This window comes from Bacillus rossius, chromosome 2 (genome assembly GCF_032445375.1).
Source record: "Bacillus rossius redtenbacheri isolate Brsri chromosome 2, Brsri_v3, whole genome shotgun sequence".
NCBI lineage: Eukaryota > Metazoa > Arthropoda > Insecta > Phasmatodea > Bacillidae > Bacillus > Bacillus rossius.
Genome location: NC_086331.1, coordinates 9,185,658 through 9,202,108, shown reverse-complemented (window position 1 = coordinate 9,202,108; position 16,451 = coordinate 9,185,658). Strand labels below are relative to the sequence as shown.

The following is a 16,451-nucleotide window of genomic DNA, read 5'->3' as shown; positions in this document are numbered from 1 at the left end:
CTTCCCAGCACATCCATCAGTAATCACTTTGATGCAAATAATAAAATGTGGTAAAGTTTATGTCAAAAAACACACACTACAAAATAATTAACACACTTATACAGTAATGAGCTAATACATTCAGTTAATAGTTTAAAATTACCAAGGCCTAAAAAAACCCTTAGTAAAAAACTAAACAAGTATCAGGATTAATATTTATGTAAGTTATTTTATAAAATGTCTACCTTATTAACATTTGATAAGGCAAGTATTGCATGCTTGGATCATTAACTCTCCTTGAGGATAATTTTTTGTATCACACTTATTGTAAGTTTTAGTGCATTAGACTAAACTGGATTTTACCAAAATTATTGCACCAACAGCCAACCAGCTATATGTGCGAGATTTACTGTGCGAAACGTTGATATACACACAGTATTTCTGACTTGTCTTTAAATTTCTTTGTTTCTATAATACATTACTAACACACTGTAATTCCTTGAATGAACATCTAAATCAATAATAATTACGGAAAATCCATTGTATTTGAAGCAGCCATGTATCAGGAGTGCTACTAAATTGAAAACATTTCCAGTTGTTTTACTTAAAAGGCACTAATCCATTGAATACTTTCTTCTATGGGGGTAATGACATCAACCAGGACTTTCTCATGTTTTACATTTTTGACATTTGCTATTCTTCTGTGGGGTTTTTTATACATTAAACATAAAACGTGCATTTAAACTTTGATGATCACTAAATTTTAAGTCACATCTCTCTTAATGCTTTGCTCACTTGTAATTGATTATTGTGTGAATTAATTTTTGTAATTAAAAATTGATTTACTTTTATGAGATCACTGTTGAGTACATACTACAAAACTAGGCCCATGGTTGGCTCGTGCTATTAACCTCCAACCAATAGAGTCTTTGGTTTGGTGCAAAACCCCAGAGGGCTTAGTTTGTGGACTGGGATTCCTTTATGAGCGGTACGACAAACACTAGTGTGCTAAGGTTCTTTTATGGTTCTCCTGTTTCCTCACCATGTTCTGTTGTTCAATCTTCATCTCATATCACTGGTCCATTCACCAGGCTACTGCGAAGCCCTACTGTGTGCCTGTCTCACGCGAGAATAATCTGCAGATTTTATGTACAGTTATGCAGAACTAATATTTTAAAACAAGCTTACAGTGTGTGCACATCTATATATAGAATTTTTTTTCTTTTGTAACAGCAATACCAAGCGTTCACAAGGCTGTAATGTCTCATCCAGCATTAGCTGAGAAACTAAGAATGGAAGAGTTTGGACCGTCCACCCGAAAACATCTAATACAAAACTCTTCGTTGATTGGCCATATGGACAAGTTGGGTTTACTGAGAGACAGAACATGTTTTGTTGAGTTTGGAGCTGGGAGAGGTAAGCTGGAGTTGGCAGTAAGGGGAATCAGCAGACATTTGAACATTCTGCTGCATCATGACGTCACTACTGGGTCGAGGCAATTCCTTTCCCCTTCTCCATGGTCGTGTATCTATTCCCCTCCTTTCCTTTCCTCGAATCCCTTCCCCTCTGCCTATGAGCATGTCTGTTGGAAGTGAATTTATTGTGGCCATCAGCCTTGTTAACTTAATCTTTTAGTAGCTGTTAACCAGGCAGCACGCATTAAGAATTTTCGAGTCTTGGTTTGAACTTTCTTGGTTCGTGCGTGGACTGCACTAACGTAAATAACAGATGATATAAATAATTTTCTCTTCCTTTTTTAAAATTTGGGTTTCAGACTGCCGTTCAAAATTACTGTTTGGGATTTTTGATTAAGCTTATTTCCGTTGTTTTGTTTGTTTTGCTTGGATGTTTGACATTTAAACTGTAGTATTTATGTACCTATTATTTATTTTTATTTGTTAAGATTTTAATTGCCAACTGGGCAGTATTATTGATCATCAAGTTTGGGGGTTTGTTTAGTTTTTGTCTTTGTATTCAGGTCAGCTGAGCTACTGGTTGAGTAAAGCATTGTGCAATACTACGGATTGTATGATTCTTTTGGTTGACTATGCAAGCCATCGTCATAAGTTTGAAAACAAGCTGAAAGATGAAGGCTACCCTGTGATTCGTCGTGTGCGAGCTGATATTGCAGATTTGTGCATCAGCAGTATGGACATTGGCAACTCCGAACACATTGTAGGTGTGGCAAAACACTTGTGTGGTGCAGCTGGAGGTAATTGTTTATTAGTTACATTTTCTGCTTGCTGTTTGTACCAGATGCAGTGTTGTCTCAATACTCTTACCGTAACATATCATTTTCATCATCGTCATCATCATCTTCATCTTCATCATCATCATCTACATCCACATATCCATCTTCATCATCATCATCATCATCTTCATCTTCATCATATCCATCTTCATATCCATCTTCATCCTCCTTATGATCATTTTCATCATAATCTTCATCAATCATCATGAAACATCATCCATCAATCATCAACCATCAATCATCAATCATCAACTGCCTCCAGCCTGTGGCTGTGTCAGCAAATTAAAATGCCTCTATCGCCCTCTCACTCAAAAAATTCTTATCCTTCAGTTTATTCCAGTCTTCTCATATCTTGTGTACTCCATAACTACCTGCTATTCCCACCTCCCCGTTGGAATTCTTTGGGGTCTTCTTCCTGAGTACTTCAACTCCATCATTTTCCTAGGCAGCCTCTCTTTTCCCATCCTCTGGACATGGCCATACCATCTCATTCTTGCCTCTTCAATGATCTCATTGAAGTCCTGTACTCTTGCTGTTACTTGCACCATGTAATTCCTAATCCTATCACGCCTTATAACCGCTAACATACTTCTCATAAACGTCATTTCTATTGCTCTGATCTTAGTAATATCTCTCTTATTTAAAATATCTGCTCCATAAGGGACTATGGGCACACAGTAGATATTTTACAACACTTGTTTGCATTTTAATGGCCCGCCCTCTTCCATACCAGATCCCTCATATGCCTATAGAATGCATCTCCTTGTTGTTTGCCCTCTCCTTACAATTTCCTCCTTGTTTTTTTTCCCTCCCTCCAATACCCTTTATACATACTTAAAGGATTTCACTTGTTTCAACTCAACACCATCTAATTCAATACATCTCCTTACTTCCTTACTTCATTTTTGTTCCTTGTCATAACCATCACTTCACTCTTTTTACTGCTGTCTCTCATACCACATTTCCTCACTTCCTCGCTCTATGCTTTTAGTTGTTCTGGCACCTCACCTTCCTTTGTCGATTCATCAACTAATAGCATGGCCTTCACCTTTTCTTCCTCAATATTTTCTTCCACGCTCCTAATAATTCTCTTCAACACAATGATAAATAGCAGTGGGCACAGTGCACTACCCTGCTTCACTCCTTTGAATTGTTTGAACCGCTTCATCATTCCTCCCCCAGGTCCACACCGCTTGTGTTCCACCTATACATACTCCTCACTCTACTTATTAACTCTTATTTAATCCCAGCCTCTTTCATAGCTTGCCAAACATACTGCCTTTTCACATTGTCATGCGCCTTCTCCACATCCAGGAATATTATTACTAGATATTTCCCATCAGTTGTCGTATGGAAAATATCAGGTTTTTTTATTCCCCTATAGTTTACACACATTTTCCTGTCTCTTTTCTTAAACATTGGCACTATTATCCCTTTACTCCAGTCCTCTGGTATGCATTTTTCTCTCCAAACACACCTCAAAACACTATATAGCCAAAAAAATTCCTACTTCTACTGCTGCTCTTATCATTTCTACTGTTAGCTCGTCCATACCTGGAGCTTTGCCATTCTTCATCCTTTTCAGTGCTTACTCTACCTCTTTCCATGTGATATTCTCATCTTACAACTTTGAAAATACTTCCTGCTCATCTGTTTCTTCATTCTTATTCCCATCTGGGTTTAGCAGCGTTTCAAAATAACTACCCCACATTACATTTACCTCTTCCGTCTCCACCATTCTTCCTTCTTCGTTTATCATTTCAACTGTTTGACCCCTTTCTTTTCTCCTAGTCTGTGCTTGGCTGTATAATAGTTTCTTACTTCTTTCTACATCCTTTAAATCATAGTAATTTGTTATTTTTTAAATACAGTAGACTCCCGATTATCCGGGGTAATGACTGGCAAGATAACCGAAAAACACGGTTAAAGCAGTATAATAACAACTGATTGAAATTGTTTTATCCTAACTATCTAGACAAACACTGTAACACCTGCCTCTCGATGCAACGCTTTTAATCGTTCCAGTAAAACAGAGCGCTGATCAAAATAGCGCTATTCAAAATAATTTTTTTTCCAATCAGGTACGTGTGTTTGCTGACTACCATTTAATCAAGACACTACTCCCACTAAAATTAATTTACAGTATAAATATATGTCTAAATACATTTCAAGTACATTTTAATAAATTTTGAAACTAAACAAACTAAAATTAATTTTTTAAAATTCATGTACCTCACTGTTTACATAAGAGAGCTTGGGCATATCATTTCTAAGTAGGAGCTACCAACATTTCTAAATTACAAAATAATAATGTTATTGATATAGGATATATTTTTCAGTTGTAATAAGATTTAAAAAAGGTAAAACTTAACATTTTCTTTTATTCGAAAATTTCATTAGACTATTAACGTTAATTCCAACTCTGCTCTTAAATACATTTCTGCCATGATTTGTTTGCCTCTAGCAAATCCTAGCAGATGTGAGGTAAACTAGCCCTGAAAGCTTCTGACTTTACCCTCCAGAGCTGCTGCTGACATGCGGGATGGCAGAATATAAAAGTTGACTGAACACTCTGGTGTCATCGGAAATAAATATAGAATGAAGGAAGTGAATAGCAATTGAGGATAAAGCAAAATATTGTTTAATGATTTGTCACATTATTTGTGGAAATGAAATATGGCACGATTAACTTGCAAACCTGTTAACAAGCACCTGGATAGTCTGGAGTATACTATACTTGAATGGAAATTTAATCACTCCCATTATTATTCCTTAAAAGTAGTATGATGATTAATGTGTGTACTTGTGAGTTAGTGTTTTCTGCTTAAACTCTGTGATTTTGATTCTAGATATGGCACTGAATTGTTTGATATCGAGTGCTGATAAAGAAAAGCTGACCGGAATCGTGATGTCTTTCTGTTGTCATCACCGTTGCAACTGGCCATCGTATACTGGCAAAAATTTCGTTTTGGTACGTTGCTTAAGTGGATCGGGTTGATTTTTGTTGCATTTTTTGCATTAGTTTTCATGTGTTAGTTTTTGGTGATGGATTTTGGTATTCAAATGAATGTGGGGATTTTTTTTTTCTAGAATAGCCTCTGACTGTGTGCATGTGGGTAGTTTTGCTGACACCAACTGAGTGGTGAAACTTAGTGGTGAAAAACCAAACTTGAAATCGGGAGGACTCAGGTTTTAATTCTGGTACAGCCATTTTGATTTTGGTTGTACTTTTTTTTTTTTTTTTTGCCGTGGTCATACCTGGATAGTACGACAATTATTCTTTGCCAGAAGCCTTGGTCAACTCCTGCCCTAGTCCCTCAAAATTTGGTTGTGGTATGAATCTGTATCCAGTGACTTATTCATTATCATTTAAACTTCAATCCAAAATAAATAAAATAGATCATAGATTGGCACAGTGTAGTAATCTCAAGACACTTGAGACTTATTCACCACTGTAATTCTGCCACTGCTCCACTGTCACCTAGAGACTTGTTCACCACCGTCATTCTGCCACAGCTCCACCTCACGTTGAGACTTGTTCACCACTGGCATTCTGCCACAGCTCTACCTCACCTCGAGGTTTGTTCACCACTGTCATTTTGCCACAGCTCCACCTCACCTCGAGACTTGTTCACCACTGTCATTCTGCCACAGCTCCACCTCACCTCGTGACTTGTTCACCACTGTCATTCTGCCACAGCTCCACCTCACCTCGAGACTTGTTCACTACTGTCATTTTGCCACAGCTCCACCTCACCTCGAGACTTGTTCACCACTGTCATTCTGCCACAGCTCCACCTCACCTCGTGACTTGTTCACCACTGTCATTCTGCCACAGCTCCACCTCACCTCGAGACTTGTCCACTACTGTCATTTTGCCACAGCTACACCTCACCTCGAGACTTGTTCACCACTGTCATTCTGCCACAGCTCCACCTCACATCGAGACTTGTTCACCACTGTCATTCTGCCACAGCTCCACCTCACCTCGAGACTTGTTCACCACCGTCATTCTGCCACAGCTCCACCTCACCTCGTGACTTGTTCACCACTGTCATTCTGCCACAGCTCCACCTCACCTCGAGACTTGTCCACTACTGTCATTTTGCCACAGCTACACCTCAACTCGAGACTTGTTCACCACTGTCATTCTGCCACAGCTCCACCTCACATCGAGACTTGTTCACCACTGTCATTCTGCCACAGCTCCACCTCACCTCGAGACTTGTTCACCACTGTCATTTTGCCACAGCTACACCTCACCTCGAGACTTGTTCACCACTGTCATTCTGCCACAGCTCCACCTCACCTCGAGACTTGTCCACTACTGTCATTTTGCCACAGCTCCACCTCACCTCGTGACTTGTTCACCACTGTCATTCTGCCACAGCTCCACCTCACCTCGAGACTTGTCCACTACTGTCATTTTGCCACAGCTCCACCTCACCTCGTGACTTGTTCACCACTGTCATTCTGCCACAGCTCCACTGTCACATCAAGACTTGTTCACCACTGTCATTCTGCCACAGCTCCACCTCACCTCGTGACTTGTTCACCACTGTCATTCTGCCACAGCTCCACTGTCACATCAAGACTTGTTCACCACTGTCATTCTGCCACAGCTCCACCTCACCTCGAGACTTGTTCACCACTGTCATTCTGCCACAGCTCCACCTCACCTCGAGACTTGTTCACCACTGTCATTCTGCCACAGCTCCACCTCACCTCGAGACTTGTCCACTACTGTCATTTTGCCACAGCTCCACCTCACCTCGTGACTTGTTCACCACTGTCATTCTGCCACAGCTCCACTGTCACATCAAGACTTGTTCACCACTGTCATTCTGCCACAGCTCCACCTCACCTCGAGACTTGTTCACCACTGTCATTCTGCCACAGCTCCACCTCACCTCGAGACTTGTTCACCACTGTCATTCTGCCACAGCTCCACCTCACCTCGAGACTTGTCCACCACTGTCATTCTGCCACAGCTCCACCTCACCTCGAGACTTGTTCACCACTGTCATTCTGCCACAGCTCCACCTCACCTCGAGGTTTGTTCACCACCGTCATTCTGCCACAGCTCCACCTCACCTCGAGACTTGTTCACCACTGTCATTCTGCCACAGCTCCACCTCACCTCGAGACTTGTTCACCACTGTCATTCTGCCACAGCTCCACTGTCACATCAAGACTTGTTCACCACTGTCATTTTGCCACAGCTACACCTCACCTCGAGACTTGTTCACCACTGTCATTCTGCCACAGCTCCACCTCACCTCGAGACTTGTCCACTACTGTCATTTTGCCACAGCTACACCTCACCTCGAGACTTGTTCACCACTGTCATTCTGCCACAGCTCCACCTCACATCGAGACTTGTTCACCACTGTCATTCTGCCACAGCTCCACCTCACCTCGAGACTTGTTCACCACTGTCATTCTGCCACAGCTCCACCTCACCTCGAGGTTTGTTCACCACCGTCATTCTGCCACAGCTCCACCTCACCTCGAGACTTGTTCACCACTGTCATTCTGCCACAGCTCCACCTCACCTCGAGACTTGTTCACCACTGTCATTCTGCCACAGCTCCACCTCACCTCGAGGTTTGTTCACCACTGTCATTCTGCCACAGCTCCACCTCACCTCGAGACTTGTTCACCACTGTCATTCTGCCACAGCTCCACCTCACCTCGAGGTTTGTTCACCACCGTCATTCTGCCACAGCTCCACCTCACCTCGAGACTTATTCACCACTGTCATTCTGCCACAGCTCCACCTCACCTCGAGGTTTGTTCACCACCGTCATTCTGCCACAGCTCCACCTCACCTCGAGACTTGTTCACCACTGTCATTCTGCCACAGCTCCACCTCACATCGAGACTTGTTCACCACTGTCATTCTGCCACAGCTCCACCTCACCTCGAGACTTGTTCACCACTGTCATTCTGCCACAGCTCCACCTCACCTCGAGGTTTGTTCACCACCGTCATTCTGCCACAGCTCCACCTCACCTCGAGACTTGTTCACCACTGTCATTCTGCCACAGCTCCACCTCACCTCGAGACTTGTTCACCACTGTCATTCTGCCACAGCTCCACCTCACCTCGAGGTTTGTTCACCACTGTCATTCTGCCACAGCTCCACCTCACCTCGAGACTTGTTCACCACTGTCATTCTGCCACAGCTCCACCTCACCTCGAGGTTTGTTCACCACCGTCATTCTGCCACAGCTCCACCTCACCTCGAGACTTATTCACCACTGTCATTCTGCCACAGCTCCACCTCACCTCGAGGTTTGTTCACCACCGTCATTCTGCCACAGCTCCACCTCACCTCGAGACTTGTTCACCACTGTCATTCTGCCACAGCTCCACCTCACCTCGAGGTTTGTTCACCACTGTCATTCTGCCACAGCTCCACCTCACCTCGAGACTTGTTCACCACTGTCATTCTGCCACAGCTCCACCTCACCTCGAGGTTTGTTCACCACCGTCATTCTGCCACAGCTCCACCTCACCTCGAGACTTGTTCACCACTGTCATTCTGCCACAGCTCCACCTCACCTCGAGACTTGTTCACCACTGTCATTCTGCCACAGCTCCACCTCACCTCGAGACTTGTTCACCACTGTCATTCTGCCACAGCTCCACCTCACCTCGAGACTTGTTCACCACTGTCATTCTGCCACAGCTCCACCTCACCTCGAGGTTTGTTCACCACCGTCATTCTGCCACAGCTCCACCTCACCTCGAGACTTGTTCACCACTGTCATTCTGCCACAGCTCCACCTCACCTCGAGACTTGTTCACCACTGTCATTCTGCCACAGCTCCACCTCACCTCGAGACTTGTTCACCACTGTCATTCTGCCACAGCTCCACTGTCACATCAAGACTTGTTCACCACTGTCATTCTGCCACAGCTCCACCTCACCTCATGACTTGTTCACCACTGTCATTCTGCCACAGCTCCACTGTCACATCAAGACTTGTTCACCACTGTCATTCTGCCACAGCTCCACCTCACCTCGAGACTTGTTCACCACTGTCATTCTGCCACAGCTCCACCTCACCTCGAGACTTGTTCACCACTGTCATTCTGCCACAGCTCCACCTCACCTCGAGACTTGTCCACCACTGTCATTCTGCCACAGCTCCACCTCACCTCGAGACTTGTTCACCACTGTCATTCTGCCACAGCTCCACCTCACCTCGAGGTTTGTTCACCACCGTCATTCTGCCACAGCTCCACCTCACCTCGAGACTTGTTCACCACTGTCATTCTGCCACAGCTCCACCTCACCTCGAGACTTGTTCACCACTGTCATTCTGCCACAGCTCCACTGTCACATCAAGACTTGTTCACCACTGTCATTTTGCCACAGCTACACCTCACCTCGAGACTTGTTCACCACTGTCATTCTGCCACAGCTCCACTGTCACATCAAGACTTGTTCACCACTGTCATTTTGCCACAGCTCCACCTCACCTCGAAACTTGTTCACCACTGTCATTCTGCCACAGCTCCACCTCACCTCGAGACTTGTTCACTACTGTCATTTTGCCACAGCTCCACCTCACCTCGAGACTTGTTCACCACTGTCATTCTGCCACAGCTCCACCTCACCTCGTGACTTGTTCACCACTGTCATTCTGCCACAGCTCCACCTCACCTCGAGACTTGTCCACTACTGTCATTTTGCCACAGCTACACCTCACCTCGAGACTTGTTCACCACTGTCATTCTGCCACAGCTCCACCTCACATCGAGACTTGTTCACCACTGTCATTCTGCCACAGCTCCACCTCACCTCGAGACTTGTTCACCACCGTCATTCTGCCACAGCTCCACCTCACCTCGTGACTTGTTCACCACTGTCATTCTGCCACAGCTCCACCTCACCTCGAGACTTGTCCACTACTGTCATTTTGCCACAGCTACACCTCACCTCGAGACTTGTTCACCACTGTCATTCTGCCACAGCTCCACCTCACATCGAGACTTGTTCACCACTGTCATTCTGCCACAGCTCCACCTCACCTCGAGACTTGTTCACCACTGTCATTTTGCCACAGCTACACCTCACCTCGAGACTTGTTCACCACTGTCATTCTGCCACAGCTCCACCTCACCTCGAGACTTGTCCACTACTGTCATTTTGCCACAGCTCCACCTCACCTCGTGACTTGTTCACCACTGTCATTCTGCCACAGCTCCACCTCACCTCGAGACTTGTCCACTACTGTCATTTTGCCACAGCTCCACCTCACCTCGTGACTTGTTCACCACTGTCATTCTGCCACAGCTCCACTGTCACATCAAGACTTGTTCACCACTGTCATTCTGCCACAGCTCCACCTCACCTCGTGACTTGTTCACCACTGTCATTCTGCCACAGCTCCACTGTCACATCAAGACTTGTTCACCACTGTCATTCTGCCACAGCTCCACCTCACCTCGAGACTTGTTCACCACTGTCATTCTGCCACAGCTCCACCTCACCTCGAGACTTGTTCACCACTGTCATTCTGCCACAGCTCCACCTCACCTCGAGACTTGTCCACTACTGTCATTTTGCCACAGCTCCACCTCACCTCGTGACTTGTTCACCACTGTCATTCTGCCACAGCTCCACTGTCACATCAAGACTTGTTCACCACTGTCATTCTGCCACAGCTCCACCTCACCTCGAGACTTGTTCACCACTGTCATTCTGCCACAGCTCCACCTCACCTCGAGACTTGTTCACCACTGTCATTCTGCCACAGCTCCACCTCACCTCGAGACTTGTCCACCACTGTCATTCTGCCACAGCTCCACCTCACCTCGAGACTTGTTCACCACTGTCATTCTGCCACAGCTCCACCTCACCTCGAGGTTTGTTCACCACCGTCATTCTGCCACAGCTCCACCTCACCTCGAGACTTGTTCACCACTGTCATTCTGCCACAGCTCCACCTCACCTCGAGACTTGTTCACCACTGTCATTCTGCCACAGCTCCACTGTCACATCAAGACTTGTTCACCACTGTCATTTTGCCACAGCTACACCTCACCTCGAGACTTGTTCACCACTGTCATTCTGCCACAGCTCCACCTCACCTCGAGACTTGTCCACTACTGTCATTTTGCCACAGCTACACCTCACCTCGAGACTTGTTCACCACTGTCATTCTGCCACAGCTCCACCTCACATCGAGACTTGTTCACCACTGTCATTCTGCCACAGCTCCACCTCACCTCGAGACTTGTTCACCACTGTCATTCTGCCACAGCTCCACCTCACCTCGAGGTTTGTTCACCACCGTCATTCTGCCACAGCTCCACCTCACCTCGAGACTTGTTCACCACTGTCATTCTGCCACAGCTCCACCTCACCTCGAGACTTGTTCACCACTGTCATTCTGCCACAGCTCCACCTCACCTCGAGGTTTGTTCACCACTGTCATTCTGCCACAGCTCCACCTCACCTCGAGACTTGTTCACCACTGTCATTCTGCCACAGCTCCACCTCACCTCGAGGTTTGTTCACCACCGTCATTCTGCCACAGCTCCACCTCACCTCGAGACTTATTCACCACTGTCATTCTGCCACAGCTCCACCTCACCTCGAGGTTTGTTCACCACCGTCATTCTGCCACAGCTCCACCTCACCTCGAGACTTGTTCACCACTGTCATTCTGCCACAGCTCCACCTCACCTCGAGGTTTGTTCACCACTGTCATTCTGCCACAGCTCCACCTCACCTCGAGACTTGTTCACCACTGTCATTCTGCCACAGCTCCACCTCACCTCGAGGTTTGTTCACCACCGTCATTCTGCCACAGCTCCACCTCACCTCGAGACTTGTTCACCACTGTCATTCTGCCACAGCTCCACCTCACCTCGAGACTTGTTCACCACTGTCATTCTGCCACAGCTCCACCTCACCTCGAGACTTGTTCACCACTGTCATTCTGCCACAGCTCCACCTCACCTCGAGACTTGTTCACCACTGTCATTCTGCCACAGCTCCACCTCACCTCGAGGTTTGTTCACCACCGTCATTCTGCCACAGCTCCACCTCACCTCGAGACTTGTTCACCACTGTCATTCTGCCACAGCTCCACCTCACCTCGAGACTTGTTCACCACTGTCATTCTGCCACAGCTCCACCTCACCTCGAGACTTGTTCACCACTGTCATTCTGCCACAGCTCCACTGTCACATCAAGACTTGTTCACCACTGTCATTCTGCCACAGCTCCACCTCACCTCGTGACTTGTTCACCACTGTCATTCTGCCACAGCTCCACTGTCACATCAAGACTTGTTCACCACTGTCATTCTGCCACAGCTCCACCTCACCTCGAGACTTGTTCACCACTGTCATTCTGCCACAGCTCCACCTCACCTCGAGACTTGTTCACCACTGTCATTCTGCCACAGCTCCACCTCACCTCGAGACTTGTCCACCACTGTCATTCTGCCACAGCTCCACCTCACCTCGAGACTTGTTCACCACTGTCATTCTGCCACAGCTCCACCTCACCTCGAGGTTTGTTCACCACCGTCATTCTGCCACAGCTCCACCTCACCTCGAGACTTGTTCACCACTGTCATTCTGCCACAGCTCCACCTCACCTCGAGACTTGTTCACCACTGTCATTCTGCCACAGCTCCACTGTCACATCAAGACTTGTTCACCACTGTCATTTTGCCACAGCTACACCTCACCTCGAGACTTGTTCACCACTGTCATTCTGCCACAGCTCCACTGTCACATCAAGACTTGTTCACCACTGTCATTTTGCCACAGCTCCACCTCACCTCGAAACTTGTTCACCACTGTCATTCTGCCACAGCTCCACCTCACCTCGAGACTTGTTCACTACTGTCATTTTGCCACAGCTCCACCTCACCTCGAGACTTGTTCACCACTGTCATTCTGCCACAGCTCGACCTCACCTCGTGACTTGTTCACCACTGTCATTCTGCCACAGCTCCACCTCACCTCGAGACTTGTCCACTACTGTCATTTTGCCACAGCTACACCTCACCTCGAGACTTGTTCACCACTGTCATTCTGCCACAGCTCCACCTCACATCGAGACTTGTTCACCACTGTCATTCTGCCACAGCTCCACCTCACCTCGAGACTTGTTCACCACCGTCATTCTGCCACAGCTCCACCTCACCTCGTGACTTGTTCACCACTGTCATTCTGCCACAGCTCCACCTCACCTCGAGACTTGTCCACTACTGTCATTTTGCCACAGCTACACCTCACCTCGAGACTTGTTCACCACTGTCATTCTGCCACAGCTCCACTGTCACATCAAGACTTGTTCACCACTGTCATTCTGCCACAGCTCCACCTCACCTCGAGACTTGTTCACCACTGTCATTCTGCCACAGCTCCACCTCACCTCGAGACTTGTTCACCACTGTCATTCTGCCACAGCTCCACCTCACCTCGAGACTTGTCCACTACTGTCATTTTGCCACAGCTCCACCTCACCTCGTGACTTGTTCACCACTGTCATTCTGCCACATCTCCACCTCACCTCGTGACTTGTCCACTACTGTCATTTTGCCACAGCTCCACCTCACCTCGTGACTTGTTCACCACTGTCATTCTGCCACAGCTCCACTGTCACATCAAGACTTGTTCACCACTGTCATTCTGCCACAGCTCCACCTCACCTCGTGACTTGTTCACCACTGTCATTCTGCCACAGCTCCACTGTCACATCAAGACTTGTTCACCACTGTCATTCTGCCACAGCTCCACCTCACCTCGAGACTTGTTCACCACTGTCATTCTGCCACAGCTCCACCTCACCTCGAGACTTGTTCACCACTGTCATTCTGCCACAGCTCCACCTCACCTCGAGACTTGTCCACTACTGTCATTTTGCCACAGCTCCACCTCACCTCGTGACTTGTTCACCACTGTCATTCTGCCACAGCTCCACTGTCACATCAAGACTTGTTCACCACTGTCATTCTGCCACAGCTCCACCTCACCTCGAGACTTGTTCACCACTGTCATTCTGCCACAGCTCCACCTCACCTCGAGACTTGTTCACCACTGTCATTCTGCCACAGCTCCACCTCACCTCGAGACTTGTTCACCACTGTCATTTTGCCACAGCTACACCTCACCTCGAGACTTGTTCACCACTGTCATTCTGCCACAGCTCCACCTCACCTCGAGACTTGTCCACTACTGTCATTTTGCCACAGCTACACCTCACCTCGAGACTTGTTCACCACTGTCATTCTGCCACAGCTCCACCTCACATCGAGACTTGTTCACCACTGTCATTCTGCCACAGCTCCACCTCACCTCGAGACTTGTTCACCACTGTCATTTTGCCACAGCTACACCTCACCTCGAGACTTGTTCACCACTGTCATTCTGCCACAGCTCCACCTCACCTCGAGACTTGTCCACTACTGTCATTTTGCCACAGCTCCACCTCACCTCGTGACTTGTTCACCACTGTCATTCTGCCACAGCTCCACCTCACCTCGAGACTTGTCCACTACTGTCATTTTGCCACAGCTCCACCTCACCTCGTGACTTGTTCACCACTGTCATTCTGCCACAGCTCCACTGTCACATCAAGACTTGTTCACCACTGTCATTCTGCCACAGCTCCACCTCACCTCGTGACTTGTTCACCACTGTCATTCTGCCACAGCTCCACTGTCACATCAAGACTTGTTCACCACTGTCATTCTGCCACAGCTCCACCTCACCTCGAGACTTGTTCACCACTGTCATTCTGCCACAGCTCCACCTCACCTCGAGACTTGTTCACCACTGTCATTCTGCCACAGCTCCACCTCACCTCGAGACTTGTCCACTACTGTCATTTTGCCACAGCTCCACCTCACCTCGTGACTTGTTCACCACTGTCATTCTGCCACAGCTCCACTGTCACATCAAGACTTGTTCACCACTGTCATTCTGCCACAGCTCCACCTCACCTCGAGACTTGTTCACCACTGTCATTCTGCCACAGCTCCACCTCACCTCGAGACTTGTTCACCACTGTCATTCTGCCACAGCTCCACCTCACCTCGAGACTTGTCCACCACTGTCATTCTGCCACAGCTCCACCTCACCTCGAGACTTGTTCACCACTGTCATTCTGCCACAGCTCCACCTCACCTCGAGGTTTGTTCACCACCGTCATTCTGCCACAGCTCCACCTCACCTCGAGACTTGTTCACCACTGTCATTCTGCCACAGCTCCACCTCACCTCGAGACTTGTTCACCACTGTCATTCTGCCACAGCTCCACTGTCACATCAAGACTTGTTCACCACTGTCATTTTGCCACAGCTACACCTCACCTCGAGACTTGTTCACCACTGTCATTCTGCCACAGCTCCACCTCACCTCGAGACTTGTCCACTACTGTCATTTTGCCACAGCTACACCTCACCTCGAGACTTGTTCACCACTGTCATTCTGCCACAGCTCCACCTCACATCGAGACTTGTTCACCACTGTCATTCTGCCACAGCTCCACCTCACCTCGAGACTTGTTCACCACTGTCATTCTGCCACAGCTCCACCTCACCTCGAGGTTTGTTCACCACCGTCATTCTGCCACAGCTCCACCTCACCTCGAGACTTGTTCACCACTGTCATTCTGCCACAGCTCCACCTCACCTCGAGACTTGTTCACCACTGTCATTCTGCCACAGCTCCACCTCACCTCGAGACTTGTTCACCACTGTCATTCTGCCACAGCTCCACCTCACCTCGAGGTTTGTTCACCACCGTCATTCTGCCACAGCTCCACCTCACCTCGAGACTTGTTCACCACTGTCATTCTGCCACAGCTCCACCTCACCTCGAGACTTGTTCACCACTGTCATTCTGCCACAGCTCCACCTCACCTCGAGACTTGTTCACCACTGTCATTCTGCCACAGCTCCACTGTCACATCAAGACTTGTTCACCACTGTCATTCTGCCACAGCTCCACCTCACCTCGTGACTTGTTCACCACTGTCATTCTGCCACAGCTCCACTGTCACATCAAGACTTGTTCACCACTGTCATTCTGCCACAGCTCCACCTCACCTCGAGACTTGTTCACCACTGTCATTCTGCCACAGCTCCACCTCACCTCGAGACTTGTTCACCACTGTCATTCTGCCACAGCTCCACCTCACCTCGAGACTTGTCCACCACTGTCATTCTGCCACAGCTCCACC

The 16,451-nt window shown here is 47.5% G+C and overlaps 1 protein-coding gene across 1 annotated transcript in view; it reads left to right on the top strand.

Annotated features, from left to right (window-relative positions):
- LOC134529077 (tRNA:m(4)X modification enzyme TRM13 homolog) overlaps positions 1-16,451 on the top strand; it is a 53,997-nt gene that overhangs the window by 27,755 nt on the left and 9,791 nt on the right. Inside the window, exons 4-6 of the mRNA XM_063362786.1 lie at positions 1,213-1,395; positions 1,958-2,191; positions 5,080-5,201. Coding sequence (XP_063218856.1) covers positions 1,213-1,395; positions 1,958-2,191; positions 5,080-5,201 — 539 coding nt within the window. The remainder of the gene's footprint in view (positions 1-1,212; positions 1,396-1,957; positions 2,192-5,079; positions 5,202-16,451) is intronic.